Source organism: Dipodomys merriami, unplaced genomic scaffold (assembly GCF_024711535.1).
Source record: "Dipodomys merriami isolate MVZ:Mamm:240054 unplaced genomic scaffold, mDipMer1.0.p SCAF_8, whole genome shotgun sequence".
Taxonomy (NCBI): domain Eukaryota; kingdom Metazoa; phylum Chordata; class Mammalia; order Rodentia; family Heteromyidae; genus Dipodomys; species Dipodomys merriami.
Window position 1 is genome coordinate 5172813 of NW_027206401.1, and position 19662 is coordinate 5192474.

At 46.8% G+C, this 19662-nt stretch overlaps 1 protein-coding gene across 1 annotated transcript in view; it reads right to left on the reverse strand.

The window, feature by feature from the left end:
• Slc22a3 (solute carrier family 22 member 3) overlaps positions 1-19662 on the reverse strand; it is a 70866-nt gene that overhangs the window by 1868 nt on the left and 49336 nt on the right. The window contains exons 6-10 of the mRNA XM_070010821.1: positions 10385-10482; positions 10062-10276; positions 3795-3903; positions 2853-2965; positions 436-535 (exon numbers count right to left, since the gene is read on the reverse strand). Of these exons, the coding sequence (XP_069866922.1) occupies positions 436-535; positions 2853-2965; positions 3795-3903; positions 10062-10276; positions 10385-10482 (635 nt within the window). The remainder of the gene's footprint in view (positions 1-435; positions 536-2852; positions 2966-3794; positions 3904-10061; positions 10277-10384; positions 10483-19662) is intronic.

The following is a 19662-nucleotide window of genomic DNA, read 5'->3' on the forward strand; positions in this document are numbered from 1 at the left end:
TTTGCATTTCATCTGGCGTGTGAACAATCTTCACTGGCTCCTTGTTTCATTCCATACAGACAAACTCCATTTCTTTTTATCTCTGTGGAGTAATGCACATTCTGAATATATTATAAGTTTCCGCCTGTTCTCTAATAGCCCACATTTAAATTATTTCGCTGACACCTCATTAGTCCCTTTCTTTAGTTCACGTCTGAGTTTTAATACCTTAATTGGAGATGCTCTCAACCACATTTTAAAAATAGCACATATTCTTTTTAAACTTTTTTTTTAGGTAACCTTTTAAATCTACCTTGAACTTCTTTTACTTAGGACATGAAATGAAAATCTGATGTTATTTTTTTCCCTATGGATATTCGGTTTTCTTAATAACACCTTTCCTCTCGTGGCTTAAACTGCTGCTTTCATTTAATATGTACCGAATTTGTACAATACCTGCCAAGTTTTTCAACATCATCCACTGTTTCTGGCAAGGCGATACCTTTGGTTTCAGGTAAGAGCATCACAAGGCCACCACAGACGGATGCCAGCACACCTACAGAAAGGGGACGCATCACAGCCCAGAATCACCCAGGCCCCTCGCCCCCACTCCGGCTCCCTCAGTGAGCTGCGCTGCGTGCTGACCTTACGTGACTCAGCAATGGCATCCGCCATCCTCTGCTAACCAGCACCCGCTCTTACACTACCTTCCTCAAATCCTGGTCACCACTATGGTCCCTGTGCTTGCTCATTTAGCAATTAGTCATGTGACCATAATCATGGGCACGGACTCTGAGAATTGTGTCTTAAGGTGATTTCATTGTGGTGGGAACATCACAGAGCACACATATGCAAACAAGGATGGCCATGACGTCACCAGCCAATCTGATTTTATGTGGCCATCAATGTGACCACTCTGGGCATTGGGGGCGCGGGGGCAGATGCTGCTCTGTTTCCTGAGAGCCCCGCCTTGCAAGGAAAATAGAAACCAGCAGAGAGGAATCCTTCCAGTTCTGTTCCCTGATAGTTGAAGCTGCGTTGCACTCTTTCCTTCTGCTCCTCCCATCATGGCACACTGTAAGCTTTAGCTCTGCCCAAGAGCGAGGCTTCGTCCACACGTGTCTCCGGGCTCCTACTACATGATTAATCTACTCTGTCCTGATCTCCAACCTGCTAGAAGAGTTCAAACACCTTATACTCTTGTCTTCAATGGGCTGTCGGCTGCCTCTCATCACCCTTCAGTTGCCACCACCCTTGAGAGCCAAAATTCTTGAAATGTTGTCCTCAATCAGCTCTGTGACTTCGTAGTCCTCATGGGGTATTGGTAAATGATCAGCAACCACCTCCAGAAAATAAAGCCCTGACCTGAAGCTTTGTCTACCCCATGGGTGGACATGCTGAGCCGCCCATGCAGCCTCTTTGAGCGTGGCACTGAGGAGAGATGGGTAGTAGAGCTCCGTTCAAAGATATCCCCACCATCAAGGTAGCGCAGGTACAAAGTATCTCCAGAACACACATTCCAGCACCAAACATGAATGAAGAACCGAGGAAACGTGTTTATGAACCTCTGCTGCTAATGTATAGCTCTACCCCATGTTTTAAAATAACGGGTATATTGAACAACTGGCTCACAAGCTTCTTGAATATGTGACCTTTGGCCTTGGTGAGCTGGTCCAAGCCAATTCCAGAACATCACGTATGTCACCCCGCCCTGCTGCAGTGTAAGTCCCACTGCCCGTCCTCCCAGCCCTGTTCCAGTCACCACATCCCTCTCCCAGAGCCAGCAGCCATGCTTCTCAGTCCTACTGACCAGCCTGCCTCGCTCTGCCAGCTTGCCCTGCTTCCCCCTTCTCTCCTCACACTGGCCCTCAGCTCTTACACCCCACCTGCTGGTCTCTGCTCCAGTCTCACTTGTGATGGGCATTCACAGGTCTCTAATCCTCAGTCCACACTTCCTTCTGGGCTCAGATGTCAAATCTCTATGGTTCTTGGTGCTTCCTGTTGGCCTCATCCTGTTCTCTTGCTTCCTGCAGACCCAGACCAGGGCTTTGCTTCACCAGGCCTTTAAGATCACAGCTCCGTTGGCTGTGCCACCCGCCCTGCCTGCCAACCAGACTCTGAATGTGTTTCCAGAATCTGTCCATTCCTCTCTGTCCTCGCGGCCAAGGCGCCTGGACTGAGCCCCCATGGTCTCCTACTCACACACAGCACTCTTTTAGTCATCTCCTGCGAGTGTTGTCTCTCCCCGCTTCATGTGTACGTCTGCCCCCATCTCTTTTCTAAGCTGCAGTCCAGCTTGCATGAACTGGATTCACATCTAGCAGTCACCACGCACTGCCGTGGCGTGAGGAGCAAAACCTGCACAGCCTGAGAAGACCCCATCTAAACTGGCTGCCCTTTCCTGTGACCAGACCCCAGACCCTCTGAGAGCTGGCTGCCCTTTCCTGTGAACTGTCCCCTCTTGCTTCCCACACTGGACTCCTGCTGCTAGCCTGGAGGACACGGGTGTGTCTTCCTCCTGAGGGAATGCAGCCCACACCTCTCATGTGGGGAAATTTTTCTCATAGGCGTGAACCACTGGTGCCTGTCCCATTCTGAACATTTTCGTTTCCATTCTCTAATATTATTAAAGAGCTTTCTAATGTTTAGTTTTCATTCAGAGCTGATGCAAAGAAGACTATCCTGAACACACCCCTCGCCACCAACCTGTCACGTAACTTATGACCATTAACATTTCTGATTTTATCGCTAGGAGACTGGCTCCTCAAAGCAGACACAGTTATCACAGAAAGAGGAAGAAGTAAAGGCCAGGAGTGGCAAATGTTTACGGGAAAGCACGGAGGGACGGAGGGACGTAGGAAATGAGTTCTTACCAAAGATGATCAGAGGTAGCTCCAGCCACACGGCCGCCAGGCGGAAGAGGAGAAATGGCGCTATGATCCCACCCAAGTCACACAGGCCTGAGCACAGGGAAACTCCGAAGTTCCTGCAGAATAAAACGTGGGTTTACACGAAAATTATTTAAATAGGTCAAGTCAAAATAATGGAAATGTTTAGATGTGTTAAGGTTTGGAAATAGTGACAATACTTTTGATTTCTATTGCTTTTCATTTTGAAAATGGCTATCTGGAGCTTTGAGCAAACATTTCCATTCTTCACTGTTTAGTGGTAAGGGCAGCAAGAAAGTCACCCATGTTGGTGCAAAGACTTTTATCTGTCAGCCATCCTGGGGAACGCGTGTGCTATCCTGATACCCTGCAAGGTGTGCGCAATGGAATTTTCCCCAGCCAAGGAAGCCCATTGTACCAATCCAGGCATGGTTCACGCAATCCTCCCATAGTCGCATGATCCCTCCCAAATCATGTGATCCCACCACAGTCATGTGATCCACACAATCACGTGATCCCACTGTAGTCACGCGACCCCCCATAGTCACGTGATCCTTCCGTAGCCAGCTGCTCACTACCCCAGACACACCCTGTCATCAGAGATGAGGCCAGAGCCTTGAAGCAGGGTGGTGTTGACAAAAGCAGATTATTTAGCCAGCACTAGTTTAAGCTAGTATTCCCAGCCTTTACCATTTCAACTTTAGCATCTTTGTACAAAACTCTAGCTCTGTCTGAAGACACTGATGTGAGCCACACTTCTACTGCAAACCGTGGCAGGCAGGCGGCAATGCAGAACGCAGCTAGAGCTCAGAGTGTAGCTTCTATACTGGCTGAATTCAGCCCAGGCTAATACAGCACCAAGCTAGGAAATGTTTAGCAACAGAGTTATTTAGGGGGGGAACGTCATAAGGTGTAAGTTGGATTTACCGTAACGTTGTTGGGTATAATTCCGAATTGACCAAATAAACAATTTCAAAGGCCATGGTTATCCCTAGCCGTCCCAGGGTAGCAACGGTGGTCCGTAACCATGGTAGCCCTGCAAACACAAGACGGTGGATGGGGAGAGTCGGGGGTCAGATGTCAACAGCATTGTACAAAACAACGAAAGTCAATTGCAGTGTCCCCTGAATCAAAGCTTGGTGAACTTTTAACACACACACATGATGGAGGCTTCTAATAGTTTAGACGTATTTGAACAATAACCAGAAGACTTTAGCTAGGCTTTGTGCACTGGGATCTTTGGAATGGGACATCAATTCCGTGTGCTCTTGATGGCACGTTGCATTCACTCTCTTCTTCCCTCATCCCGCCGCTCCCTCAAGAAATCATCTGAGAAGAGCCAGGTTCTTAGACAGTAGTAGATGCATACCTCTTAAAGAGTAACCAAGTGTCAAACATTCTCTAGGAGACACCATCTTCATCATCATTACCCTTCCTCCCTCCTTTCTTCCGGCCTTCCTTTCTTTACAATCCTTCCTTTTTTCTTCCCTTTCCTTCCTTCTTTCATTGCACTCCTTCCTTTCCCTCCCTCTCTCTCTCCTTCCCTCCTTTCTTCCTTCCTCTCTTCTTTCCTCCTTCCCTTCCCCCTTCCCCCTTCCCCCCCCCCCCGCCCCGGCCCCCAACCCCAGTGAGAGCCACCAGGTCTTACTATGTGGCCCAGGCTAGCAAAAGTTCCAGGAAACTGTTGATCCTCCTGCCTCAGCCTCCTTCCTGCTGGGATTATAAGCATGTGTCACACACTGTCTTCTTTATTTTGTTTTAAAGGCAGAAGAAATGTAATTAGAACTCCAATGAGCAGACCTTTAAATTTCTTAAGAGTTGCACAATTTATGTTATTCTTCCCTAGAGGACTTGGAAAAGAGTCAAGTCTTTAGATTACAGCCAGTCTTTAGATAGGCAGACCATGATACCCATGAAGGATTGACCTGGATGGCGCTAACTCTCCTACTGAACTGACTAGTTATTTACGTGAGTCAACAACATTTCCTCCTGTGTATGTGTGTGTGTGTGTGCATGTGTGTTTCAATTGTTGGTGTTTGTATATATTCCGTGGGACAACAAGGGCTTGAACCCAAGGCCTTGCAACCTTACTTGGCTCTTTCCCTGAAGCCTGGTACTTTACCATTTGAGCCACAGCTTTTGGTAGTTTTGGCTTTTGGTAGTTAATTGGAGATAAGAGCTCTACTCAGGCTGGTTTTGAACAGCATTCCTCAGATCTCAGCCTCTTGACTAGCTAGGATTACAGGTGAGAGCCACCAGTGCCCAACTCAGTTTTTTGAGTTTTGTTCTTTTTTGCCCACCCCTTTCCATCAAACAGTCCTGGCCTCAGTTGAAAATCTAAATAGGAGCCAGGCACCAGTGGCTTATGCCTGTAATCCTAGCTATTCAGGAGGCTGAGACCTGAGGATCTTGGTTTGAAGCCAGCCCACGCAGGAAAGTCCGTGAGACTGTTATCTTCAATAAATTACCCCCCCAAAAAAAAGGCAGCAAAGTGGTGCTGTGGCTCAAGAGGTAGAGTGCTAGCCTCCAAGACCAGAAAAAAGGACAGAAAAGCTAAATATGCACTGAAGTTGTCCATGAAACTTGTTTATAAAAGTCTTGATTTAATAAAACAACACCCATGGCTGAAGCGTCTGAGCTGATAACGAAGACGTCTGCACTCACGGCCATCTCACCTCTGCCCCTGAAGAGCGGCAAGCGCGGGCCCGGCCGGCCCGGAGCCAGGGCTCTCTGGGTGGGACTGCCACTTTCCGCTTCAGCAGGTTTTCCAGATTTTGGTTAGCATTCAGAAATGTGCGCTGGAAGCAGCAGGCTACAGATGAGGACACAGCCAGAAGGAGTGTTTCTTTTTCCAGAATTTCATTCTCAGGCCTGAACAGTTGGCTCAGTGGAGGGAGGGTGATTTCTAATGTGATTTCTGTGACATTGAGCTCTGCTCTAAATCACTGAGAACAACCATCCTGGTGATTCTGCCTGGGGGCCTGTGGTACCTGTCTGTCTATGGCGTCACACAGCCCTTGGGGAAGAGCCCTGAGTGCTAATTCAGCAGCCCCTGGAGACAGGCACCGCAGAAGAGCAAAGGCCTCTGTATAGCGGAAGGACCGCTCGTGCCGGGGAAGAACTTCCAGCCACATGTTTAGTCACTTTGGGGATTTGAAACATATTCTTGCTGAGCAGTCCTACATGAAGTATGACTTAAAAGCAGTCAGGTCTGAAGAGTGTAAACTGCATCTGATATAATAACTAAAATATGGTAGATTCAAGGGAGAGCTCACCTGGTGCAATGCCTTAGAAAGGCAAAGGCAAAGTTCAGTAAAACAAAACACCAGGAAGCAAACACACCAAAGGGGTGGAGTGGAGTGGAGGGGTGGACGGATGGAGAAGAGAAGAGAGGGAGAACGCAGTCAAGAATGAAGGGTAGCCGGGCGCCAGTGGCTCACACCTGTCATCCTAGCTATTCAGGAGGCTGAGATCTGAGGATCGCAGTTCAAAGCCAGCCCGGGCAGGGAAGTCCGTGAAACTCTTATCTCCAATAAACACTCAGAAAACCGGAAATGGTGCTGTAGCTCAAGAGGTAGAGCGCTCGCCTTGAGCTGAAGAGCTGAGGGACAGCGTCCCGGCCCAGGGTTCAAGCCCCACGACCGACAAAAAAAATAAAAAGAAAAGAAAAAAAAATGAAGGGTATATATTACAAAATTAAGAAGAGTGAGGGAGGGCTGGGAAGTTGGCTCAGTGGTAGAGCGCTTGCCTTGCAAGCCTGAGGCCCTGGGTTCGATTCCTCAGCACCACATAAGCAAAAAGAAAAAAGCCGGAAGTGGCGCTGTGGCTCAAGTGGTAGAGCGCTAGCCTTGAGCTGAAGAGCTGAGGGACAGCGCCCAGGCTCAGAGTTCAGGCCCCATGACTGGACCCAAAAAAAAAAAAAAAGAAGAGTGAGGGAAGGGGTGAGTAGGGAAGGGATGGGTGAGAATGTTGAAAGGGACAACATTGATCAAGATACATGGTGTTCATAAGCTGCCTTGTTCAATGGCAACTTCTTTGTGCGCTACTTAAAGATAATTTAAACAATTAAATAAAACCCCCAAATGTCTAGAGCAGTGCATCTTCAGTCTTCTTGGGAACCATTCTAAAGCCCCTGTTGGGAAGTTACATCTAGGAGCTAAAGTGCATTAGACTACGCAGACTTCTGCCTTCCACGCTCCATCCCTCCCCTCCGGTCCTGCCACCTTGGTTTGAGCACGCGATCATAAGCATATTCCAGGATCACGTTGAAAGCACCAGGCACTGAAGCCTTCTCAGTCACTCTAGGAACAGAGAGGTGTAGTTTCGCACGTCTGTCATAAACAATGGGCCACACCAGCATTAACCTGTCGCCCCACACCCCCAGTTTCATATGCAAGGAACCCCACCCCTGAGAACAGAAGCCTCATGCAAGGGGAACGGCATTCTCAAGTTAAATCCAAAACAGAGTAAAATAGAAAGAGGTCGGAACTCTAATGTGCTTGAAACTTCCATCATCCTTTCATTTACATTCTACACTTCTGAAAGCAGGAATTGGATGCCTTATTTTGTTACATTTCCCCCTCCCTAGTTTAGTAGCTGGTAATAAATACCAACTAGACACACATGCATGACTAGCTAGCACGTGACTCCTTAGACTGTGTTAATTCTATGTAGAGGGTTGGATAGTACCCCTAAGAGTCATGTCTCCGGGGATATTTGGAGATGAGGGAGGGGGAAGGTCTAGCCAGAGATAGGGGAGAGCGGCAGCTGCCTCAGCCGACAGCCGCGGGGGCTCCCTCCCTCAGAGCCTCTGGGAGGAGCTCACCCTGACACACCTCATTTCAGACCCCCAGCCCGGAGAGCTGTGGCGGGTCAACCTTTTCTAGACACCAAGTCTGTGGTGGGTTATTACGGCAGGAACAGGAGGCACTCAGGAAAACAAGGCAAACCCAAGCTTCCGCATCTCGCCGGCTGGTCCAGCACGACAGGGCATGAGCATGTCTTTGTCTCGCCCTGTTCTGAAAATTGGCATTTCTGCCATTTTATTCCAGGAAGGTGTGCCTGATGTCTTGGGAATTCATTAACCTGCACTCAAATTCACCGAGTGTCCGGTTAATGGCTGTTCTGACCTCTGCGCCTTTCCATCAGTCTCGGAGAAAGACAGCTTCCCACAGACACAGAAGGTAGCCCAAGAACCGGCTCTGCACATGTGCACCACGCTCAGCTGTGGAGGTGACACTCGCTCTAACCAGCACATTCCTGGGTTGGTTTTTTTCTCCTAATGGCCTCCTCCTTCCAGCCTCTTCCATGGTCAATGAAAGAGGTCACCTGGACCATGTCCACTACAAACCTGGGGTCATCCCTCCTACCTTCCCTTTGTATTGTGATCTCCGCCACCAGCCCTCAAGCTCTGGAAAATTGATCTTTGCAACAATTCTCTCCCATCCCAGACGCCCACCTGTTCACCTTCATCCTGTGTCTTCACTCCCTACTTCTCCACCACCAGTTCCCAAATTGTGGTGATTCTCCTCCTGAGGTTCACAGGACAAATCAAGCCCCTGATGCGGCCTGCAGCAACAGGCATGCTGGGGACCGACATCCCCCAGACCTCTTGGCCTAGATTCCCGCAGCAACAAGGACAAAACCCACACGTGTTTTCACGATTTGGGGGAGGTGACAGGCGTGGCAGCTGTGTTTACTGAAGAGCACCGACTGAAAGGAAACCGGACCAACTCCTGGCACCCTGCCTTCACTCTGCTTCTGTCTCCTCTGTCTCGAAACTTCAGCGGATGATCACTGCAGGAATGTCTGCCTACAGACCGGTAAGGCCGACCTGTCCCACTCCGGCTGCCAACCTGAAGGCACAGAATGGAGGCCTCTCACTGTCAGTGGAGACAAAGTCTCCTGAGACAGAGCTGAGATTCTCCATCACTGTCCTAAGCCTGCAGTCAGCTTGGAATCCTAGAAGGCAGAGCTTTGGTCAGGAAGCAGGAGAAGCCAACAGTCAGACTTCCAGGTCCTTCTTGCAGGACCAGGACTGATATCATGCGTATCCAGACCACACTTGGAAAGAGGCTGCTTAGTCACGCACGGCCCTCGTCCCCGCCCCAATTCTCCCTGTGTTTAAAACTAAAGCTCATGTCGGGGTGACCTGAGGAGGGGCTCAAATGCTTCATTTCTATCTTCCTCACATGGCGGCTTTATGAAAATCCTTTGCTCCCTTTCACCAATGCTTTCATTTGGTTTCTTTTTTGGGGTCTGGTCGTGGGGCCTGAACTCTGGGCCTGGGCACTGTCCCTCAGCTCTTCAGCTCAAGGCTAGCGCTCTACCACTTGAGCCACAGCGCCACTTCTGGCTTTTTTTTCTGCTTATGTGGTGCTGAGGAATCAAACCCAGGGCCTCATGCATGCAAGGCAAGCGCTCTACCACTGAGCCACCTTCCCAGCCCTCATTTGGTTTCTTTGAGGAGGCGGAGCAGACCTGACAGGCTGGCATCCCCGGGTCAGGCCTCCGGTCTGGGACTCTGGTTATAGGAAGCGTGGAACACCTGCTTCTCTGGTTTCTGTCTGGTCCACTTGGTTTGCCACACCTGCCTGCTTCTGGCTTCCAAAGGCCCTTCCAGACTCTCTCCATCCCATGGATTAATCAGTCTTTCCTCCCTCCCTCCCTTGCCCTCTCTCTTGCTTTCTCCTTTCTCTCTGTGTGTCTAAATCTCATAAATGGTTCTATTAGTTTAGTGATCACAATGAATGGTGACAGTATTAGAGAGTCCATGTCTCTTTACGTGTCCTGCACCGTATGAAGCCGAGAACCACACCTCTCTTCTGTATGTCCCCTCGGTGTCCAGCCCAGTGCCAGCCATAAGATGGACACCCAGGAAACAATTAACCACATCACCAAAGGACGTCTGAGAATGGTGTCTAAAAGTAACCACATCCTGGTGAGCTACAGTCGGCAGAGTGTCCATAGCACCCACCCATGAGTCTACAGCATGAGAAAGGAGAGCAACGTACAGATCAGACTCCTGTCCTAACACTGATGGAAGGCAACGTGAGCACAGGCGGCCCTGCATCGCGCCGCTGTCCCACGGCACGGCTCCTAGAGCCAAGACACCCCGTCCCCGTGCCTGCTCCTTCGGACGCAGGTTTTGCCAAGTTCTCCAACAGCAGCCAAACACGTGTGGGGGGAGATTACCTTCCGGCAAGAATGCGGTGACCAGACACGCCACCCCGGCCACTATGTTGCTGGCTGCAAACGGGAGGCGGCGGCCCAAGCGCTCGATGGTCAACAGGATCAGGAGCGCGGCGGGCAGCTCCACCACTCCCGAGATGAAGAAGTCCACGTAGAGGTTGCCACCCACGATCCCCAGGCGCATGACAAGGCCTTGATAGACCACGGCGCTGGTGAACCTGCAGCACCAGCGGCAGAGACCAGAGAAGTGCACGTGAGACGGAACGGCGCCCGGCCGGAAGGGGCTTACACGAACCTTGAAACCCATCCTCGCAGGCCACGCTTACCAGGCAAACATGAGTATGAGCGTGCACTTCCGCATCTGGGGGGTTCTCACCAGATCTAGAAAGGACGGGTTGCTGATCTCCTCATCTGTGACCGTGATCTAGACGGGAAAAGCAGAGTTCAGTAGCAAGGTATGGCTAGAGACACCTGTGCGGGAGAACTCTGTTAGTAACTGGATTCAAGGCTACAGAAAAAAAGTGATTTTTTTTCAGAGCTTTAGGATGACAGAAGGTTATAGTCAAACACTTGGGTCTCTCGTGAAGTACAATCCAGAGTTTTATTTTTTTCTCACATGGCTTTTTTGTTTTATTAAGTTAAGTTTTGTATTGTTATTATGGAGGGGTTACAGTTACATATGTCAGACAACGAGTACGTTTCTTGTTGGACACTGCCACTGCTTCCTTTGCCCTCTTCCAGTTTTTCCCTCCAGTACCTACCTGTGAGTTGTATAGTTTATTTTCAATATCGTGTCTAGTGAGTACCATTTTGTTCACTCACAAAATTATTTTTCTGGCTTGCCTGGGGTTGGGGCTTCCACCATTATATCTTTTTTTTTTTTTTTTTTTTTGGTCATGGGGCTTGAACTCTAACCTGCAGATGCAAGAATCTGACCCAGAGCAGATCCTTACTGCGATCGCCTGGACATGCACTCTCAACAGTAATTCAGAGATCACACAAGCTTGATGTCTACACCTTTATGTTTGTGCCACAGACCGCCACTCCCACAAGAGAAGCCATGAAATGACTGTCTCCGGGTCACTGCCTTCCCAGATCCTCCCAATGCAGCATATTTGTTCCTGTCAAGCCGCAGTTCCCCTCCACTTCCCCCTTCCCCTAGCACATTTTGAAGCTTCCTTTTTTCCCCCTGATAAGAAAGCCAATTGTCAACATATATACTATCGTTTTTCTTACTTGGTAAGGCATAAAGTGATGATCTTAGAATTAATAATTCCTTAGATTCAACAGAACAGTAGCACTTTCCTTGACAGTTCCTGGAAGACTGCTTGTGGATTCCACCATCCACTTCTTCCCTCTGTCTTCTGGTGATGCAATCTATGGGATTTTAGTCAAATACTGACTAGCTAGTCTTTTGTTCTAGGCCTTCAGCTGCAGTGGTCCTGTGAGTGGAACCGTAGCTGTCATGCATACAGTGAATGTCTCCATCCTTCGGAAATGGCTTGCCCTTCATTTATTGTCTTCTCCTTCCTGAGGGAAGCCGCTGGTGAGCTACCCAGGACCCATCACAGGTGATGGGGGAGAAACTGGGTGAAGGGAACGCAGGTCCTGAAGAACCTCATAGACCAAAGCAACTGTGGCAGACTGGGCAATTCACCTCTCGGGGACAAGCTGCAAAGAAAAACTCTTCCAGTCTTTTCAGACTAGAAAGCAGATCTGTGCCCTATGTAATAAAAAGCCCTCAGCTAACCATCTAAAATACAATATGCCAATGAGGAACTACTTTTATGTTGACCCACTGTTTCTAAAATAAAGCAAGAGTACCAATATAGAAAGTGAGAACTTGCATATTCCAACAAATTATCAACATATTTTCCACAGCAGGGTACAGGTAGCTTATACCTGTAATCCTTGCTATTCAGGAAGCTGAAATCTGAGGATTGTGGTTTAAAGCCATCCTGGGCGGGAAAGTCTGTGAGATTCTAGAAAGCAGAATTGGAGCTGTGGGTCAAGTGGTAGAGCACTAGCTTTGAGCAAAAAAAAAAAGAAAGAAAGCAAGAAAGAAAGGAAGGAAGGAAGGAAGGAAGAAAGAAAGGAAGAAAGGAAGAAAGGAAGAAAGAAAGCAAGCTCAGAGATAGCAACCAGGACCTTAGTTCAAGCCCCAGGACTGGCACAAAAAACAAACAAAATATTTTCTGCAGTGAATTTTTCTATATTACCCACATTAAAATGACTAATATGTAGGGAGGGGTATAATAATTGTCAGATTCTAAACTAATTCTCATCAAAGCTCCAAAATGTTGGTGGTTAAATTTGAATTAATACATTTTAAAAACTTAAGGCTTAGGATATTAGAGATTAAAATATCAGGAAAGGTAGCTGAGTCAAGATTTGGACCCAGGAAATCAGATTAACCCTCATACAGCAATCTTGAATATGTAGAATATGAATATGGAGTCCATAACACTTGGCAATTAATGGTCACTGCTGCATATTTTTCAGAGAAGAACATTATGTACTCGATAAAAATGGAATCATTAAGTTCAAAGACTGTTTCGTGAAAGAGTTAAATTTGACTAAAATAACTCAGATAAATTATATTTTAGTCAAAGAATTTATTTGAAGGGTCTTGGATTTCAGGATTAAAGACCAGAGAGCATTAAGACAGATTTCCTCCATGAGAGAACCCTGCCAGTGTGTGTGTGTGTGTGTGTGTGTGTGTGTGTGTGTGTGTGTGTGTGTGTGCCAGTGTGTGTGTGTGTGTGTGTGTGTGTGTGTGCACGGGCACGTACACCAGGCCTTCTTGCCTTTTGTTTGGGCTTTCCCACAACCCACACTTGGGTGTGCTGGATCATATTGGCTTGGAATCTTTTCTTCTGGCTCAGAATTGCTCCTGGATCACTGGCTCCCTCGCTACTGCTCCATCCACCTGGCAATACTCAAAGTTCATCAGGGGAGCGGACAGCTCCTCTTCATCATCATCATCTTCTTCTCTGCCCATAGCTGTGACTTCTTCCTGCCAGATAAGATTCTGAGCAAAGTCACCTTCGTTCACATCCACATCCTTGAGTGGAAGGAAAATCCCACATCACGGTTTCATAGATAACTCAGCATGTGAACACCCTTGTGGGTGGTTCCATTCATCTGCTCTAGTGACATAGTCCTAATCTGAGCCAATGAGAGAGAGAGAAGCCTGTGGTCCAATTCAGGCCAAGGAAGAAAGGATTTCTGGGAAAACCCTTCACTACTTTTAGTTCAGAGGTTTCTGACAGCAACTCCTCTCACTCACTTCAGGGAATGAATGAGGAAATGGTACTAAGTAGGTATCAGCAGCCACATGATGGCCATGAGGGAAGCCAGGCTGCCCTGCCAGCAGAGGAGAGAAGGGGCCGAGCAGGCTTGGTGAGGCCTATTCAGCCAACCCTGGACCCTGCTGTGACCAGAATTCCAGACACAGTGCCAGTGAATGTCCCCATTGTCCAAAGCCATTTAAGTTGGTTTTCTCTTCCTCCCGGTGCCAAAAGCAGAATTCTCTAAAGAATCTAGTCGGGAACAATGCTTTTGCTTCAATAACTATTTTAAGTTAGATAATTTTATTGTTAAACTAATTGCTCCCATATTCCAATTCACTCTGCAAGAATACTTATAATGAGTTTTCCTCTCAAACGTTGGAAATTTGGACCCAAGGAGCAACACGACCTCTGCATTTCCAGAGCACAAATTTAATGCTTAATGTCAAATCCATCTTCCCAAAGAATGCTTGGTGCTGATGAAGTAACTGAGACTCTAAAACCGACCTTCCCTGTCCGGTGAATGAGAGGATTAAGAGTACTTCCAAGTGAGGATTTGGTTACACTTCAGAACAAATCCAGCGGGTCTTGGATTCACTAACATCTTCTCCACAGTGTTTCTGGAAGATGACCCACTTTCTGGGTGTCGGAAGTCCTCGGAGACACGGAGCTGTATCTTGGATGGAATTCACCCATCAAGGGGCGCCAGCGCACAAGCAATGTGGGCTGGGCAACTGTTCTTTTACGTTTCCCTCTGAAGCTTGCGTTTCTTCTCAATTTCCAAAGGATTATCAAATTTTGCCTAGACTGAGCCAGATACAAAAGAGCCAGAATGCTATTTTAGGCTATTGTCTATTTATGAAAAAAAAAAAGCCCAATGAAAGGATAATCTACATCAATAAAATTAAATGGCTCAAAGTGCGGCCTCAGTGAGTTTTGCCAAATGTATAGAGTTATATACATTCACCATCATGGTGCGGAATCCACTGACCCCCCCCCAAAGCTCCCTCACGAGACCCCAGAGTTCCCTGTAGCTGGTCCTCTCTACCCACTCCAGACTTGGAGCAACCGTGCTTCCTGTCATGACGGTTTTATGTGGATTTTCACAGAACGAGAGCCATGCAATGTGCTGTTCTGAACTGGCAGTGCCTTCCCTGCCCACCACACAGAGCTCAACCAGCCCCGATTCACAGCCAGCGGGCGGGAGGACAGAATGGCTCTGGGCAATATTTGTCTGTTTGGAGGCCTGTTGCCTAGAAATGCCACTCACGGAGAAAGGTCTTGCTGGAGGCCCTGCTGAGGCTGTCCCTTTTCTTATTTATTGCTCAGCTGAATTGCTGTTTGCAAATGGATTGTCTTTTAATTCTGCCAAGACTTTGTTTTCTGTCAACAATAATGTACTCTAAGCTAAAAAGAGTGTTTTATTCACTCTGATGAATTCAGTTCCTTTTAGTTTCTTCCCTGTGCCTTGCTGAAACATTTCTACAAGTAGATGTTGCAATTTCCATTGCCAAGAGAAAGACATTACAAATAGCACCTGTTCGAAAGATGGTGTTCAGAGATCCCACACGGAGGGCTGGGATCAGGTCATAAAAATGACCACTAGCGAGGGGCAGGCCAGGGGTATGCTATTTGACTGGGAACTTTTTTTTTTTTCATCATTATGTTATTAAAACTACATGAGTCTTGGTTTTCTCCTCAGCAGCATGAAGATATTTAGACTTCCTGAGGCATTTTGAAGACTCAATTAGATAATACAAGTCAGGAAAAGTGGCTCGTGTGTGCAGCCCCAGATTCTCGGCAGTCTGTTCCCTGGACATCGCCTTTCTTCTGTCTGTCTGCCCTTCATATATAGCCAGGAAGCTGAGGGTTCTTTGCCTGGGAAAAAGATCTCCACACATGTTTCTATGGAAACACCTTTGTGTTTGCACTCAACAAATCTTTCTTTCTTCTTTTTTTGAGCAGTTACAAGGACAGAGCTTCTCCTTTGCAGTAATAAAACAAACTTAGAAGCATGTAAGTCACATTGAATCTTGTATTCAGTAGTTTTTTTTTTCAATTTTGAAAGAAGATCTGGGTAATCATTATTAAGCATTATTTGCCAACTATTTCTGAATCTCTTTCTCCTCCTCCACACTAGTATATGGCTCAATAAAATTGCTCTTTTGGTCCTTCTCCCAAATCTCCTGATGTCTTGTGATGATATCCCGCTGCAGGACGACCCTCTGAAGCCAGTCCTTCTTACACCGGTCCAGGCAGTGTCTCTGAGGACAGCCTGGACAGAGCCAGGTGAAGCTGCGTGGTATGGACAAGCACTAACCTTGACTGCTTTAAGCCATGGGTTTCTTATAGTGTCACTCATTCACAGAACAAAGGGTCTCATGATTAATCAATTCGGAAGGTAGGAAGGCAGAAAGGAAAGAAGAAAGGAAGGAAGGAGGGAAGGAAGGAAGGAAGGAAGGAAAGAAGGAAGGAAGGAAGGGAGGTAGGGAGTACTAAGTTTCTGTTTTGAGATAAACCAAGACTGTTCAATCAAAAAATGTAAAAAAACCCTGCAACTCCTGTGATTAAAAAATAATGTCTTTGTTGTTCAATTATATCATTAAAATTCCGAAAGAGAAATGAGGACTTGGGTATTTCTACCACATCCTCAATTAATAGACACAAGGCAGTTTATCACAGAACTAAGCTACCACACACAAAGTAGGAGTAGAAGGATCCTGACCAGGCCTGCCACCCCCTGCAGACCACAGCTAAGAGCCACACCCCTGCCTGTCCATGAAAATCAGTCAAGCATTCAGCCCCCAGGAGATTTACAGAAAGGATGAGTGATTCTAAATTACCACCATCTCTTTTTATATGTATCAAATGAACTCATTCCATTATTTTCTCTTGCAGGGTAGGCAGGGCAGATGTTTACAAAAGAAAAGCATAGTGACTGTGTGACTGTGTGATTGTGTGTGTGTGTGTGTGTGTGTGTGTGTGTGTGTGTGTGTGTGTGTGTGTGTGTGTGTGTGTGTGTGTGCAGGTACTGTGACTTGAACTCAGAGGCTTGCATTTTGCTTGGCATTTTCACTTAAGGTTGGTACTCTACCACTTGAGCCACGCCTCTGCTTCTGACTTTTTGGTGGTTAACTGAAGATCAGAGATAAGTGGCTAATGTACTTTTTCTGCCTGGGCTGGCTTTGAACCACAATCCTCAGATCTCAGTCTACTAAATGGCTTAGATTACAGGTGTGAGCCACTGGCTTCCAGCTAACTGTCCTCACTTTATTAAAAAGAACAATTTGTGTATTGGGGGAGGCAATCGTATAACAAGCGTCAGGAACAGGAAAGCACCTCTGGCCTGTTTCAGTGACGCACAAATAGCGAACGAAGCCAGGAATCAGAAAACGTACTTTTGAGGGTAAGTATTGGGCTTGCTCCCTAACTGAAGTCTGTTTCTCTTCTCAGACCACGTGTGTCAAGGTGACCAGCAGATACCAGCGTGTAGGCCTGAGGTCTGGGTGTGGTGGGCTGGTCACCATTCAGACATCAAACATCCACACCCATGAGTTGCATCTGCAGCCTGCCTGCACCCGCGCAGGCTGCGTGGATGGGCACCCACAGGCAGATCTTAGGTTGGAAACTAGTTTACTCTCAGCCTGGGAACTCGATACAGTGATGAAGTTTCTTATTGGTTTGCCAAGTATCCAGTTTTTCCTTCTTTCTGTGGCTCAGGAGCTCTGAGTTCCCGGCAGGAATGTGGAAATATTTCTGTAGATGTACAAGTGCAGTTAGAGCATGTAGGGGCCACTTTGCATGCACCTTGGTAAATGTGGGAGCCTTTGGTGAGTTCTGGGAGTTGTCAGCTGTCTTTTTCTTGTCTTTGATTCATGGAATGTTTTATGAGTGCCAATCCTGAGACGTGAGCTCAGAGCCCAGGCCCTGTCCCTGAGCTTCTTTTGCTCAAGGCTAGCATCTACCACAGCTTTACTTCCAGCTTTTTTGGCAGTTTGTTGGAGATAGAGTCTCACAGACTCGTTGGCTTCAAACTGAGATTCTAAAATCTCAGCCTCCTAGGTAGCTAGGATTACAGACATGAGTCACCAGCACCAGGCTTCCCAGAATACTTTTGGCATATGATAACTTATTTTTCTCTGGGTGTCCTTTGCCATTAAGGCTGAATGCTCTGGTGTACAAACCACAGCCAGTGGCACACATCATCCCTGGGATTAGAATCTGAGTGTTGTCCATAGCATTGTCATGTTACTGGTCTACAGGCCACATGATTAACTTTAAGCTGTAGCTTGATGGTATTGTATCTTAACACATATACAGATCATTTCCATATTGGCTTAGATTTCAATTGGAACGCCTTCATATTTATATACAAAACCATCAAAATTAAAGCCTACCCATATTCCATCTGTCCTCCAATTTCAACTGAGAAGGAAAAGCTAATGTTTAGTTCTGTTGAAGTTATCTATAAGATTAAACAACAGATAGTCAAATAAAAAAAGAATTATTAGTAAGAGTAGACTGAAAGATCAAAAAGAAGGGAAAAAGAAAGAAAGAAAAGCAGCCATAGAGAGCTGGAGAAAAGACAAGCATGTAGAATGTAGAACAGCGTGTGCATATGTGTGTGTGTGCACACGCACCTTGCACACATGTGCACACTGATACTAGGACTTGAATTCAGGCCCTCACTGGCTTGCTTGGCATTTTTACTCAATGCTGGCACTCTACCACTTGGATACAGCACCACTTCTGGATTTTTTTTTTTGCTGATTATTGGAGATAAGAGTCTCACAAACTTCTCTTTACAGGCTGGCTTTCAAATGTGATCCTCAAATCTCAGCTTCCTAAGTGGGTAGGATTATAGATATGAGCCACTAGTGCACAGCTGTGAACACACTTTTAAAGGTGAATAGCATACCTAGGTTATTTAAAAAAGAGAGACACATTGAATACAGAACTCAGTGACACTGTACCAAACTCACTTATTAACAGGTGAAGGTAAATTATGACCATCGGTGTGGCTCTATATACTTTGTTTCTGGAATACCCTAATGCCAGTTATATTAGATGAATTTTCCAGAGATGTATTTTCCCAAAATAATCATAGCTAGTGATCCCAGTTGTTAATGTGAACCATATTTTCACTACCATGATCATCTGTTGAACTTGTGAGTTTGGTAATTTTTAGGTAACTAAGTATACCCCAGTATTTACAGAACTGTGGAAAGACTGTAAGCAATCCTGCAGAAAATAGTTCTTATATTTCACTCAACTCACATAAAAAAGTCTGTTCCATGCTAAATTTAGAGCAGCCCATATAAATAGAGGGTGCAAAATGGTTGTGAACTGCAGAATGAATACTTGAACTGTTAGTAAATTCTGTCTAGGCCAGGTGTCAGAGAGACAAAGTTAGCCTGGAGAATCACACATACCAATCAAAACAGAGAGTAAGTGCTTCATCTCTACTTTTCTCTGTGCTATAAAAAAAACCACTAGGCAGAATTCTCATTCAACAAGTTCTCCTCCCCCCCGCCCCCCCCCCCCCCCCGTCACTTCCAACAGCTAAAGGAAAGCAGGAAAAGGGAACAGAACTCATCTTGTGAGAGATGGCGAGGCGACTGTGAAGCACTTCACTCAACTCTTCCTGCTTAACACGAAGAAGTTGCCTTTAAAGCCAGGAAAGGATCAGACAAGTTTATTCGATGAAAATCAAAATGTCGGGCTCTTAGGAGTGTCAGGGACTCCGAATTTGCCATGACTGTGGGCAGTCCCTCAGCTTTTCCTAACAAGTCCCTCAGCTTTTCCTAACTCAACCTTGAGGCACTCACAGCAAAAGTTCAACAAAGGAAGAACACTGTTTGTGCCTGTAGGTGAGTGACTCCAGCCCTTTTAGCTTTGTTTGATGGTATTGGGGATGGAACTCAGGGCTCTGTGTGTTCTCCAGCTTGAAGCATGCCTCCAGTCCTTTTTGCTCTGGTTATTTTTGAGATAATGTTTCACTTTTTGCCTCAGGTGTCCTGGACCTCCATCTTCCTTTTTCTACTTCCTCTTGAAGCTAGGATGATGCCATGTGCCATCATGATCAGCTTTTCGTGTTGCAATGGTGCTTCAAAAACTTTTTTGTTGTTGTTGTTGGTCATGGGGCTTGAACTCTGGGCCTGGGTGCTGTCCCTCAGGTCTTCAGCCCAGGGTGAGTGCTCTACCACTTGAGCCACAGTGCCACTTCCGATTTCCTGGTGGTTAATTGGAGAGAAGAGTCTCACAGACTTTCCTGCCCAGGCTGGCTTTGAACTGCAATCCTCAGGTCTCAGCCT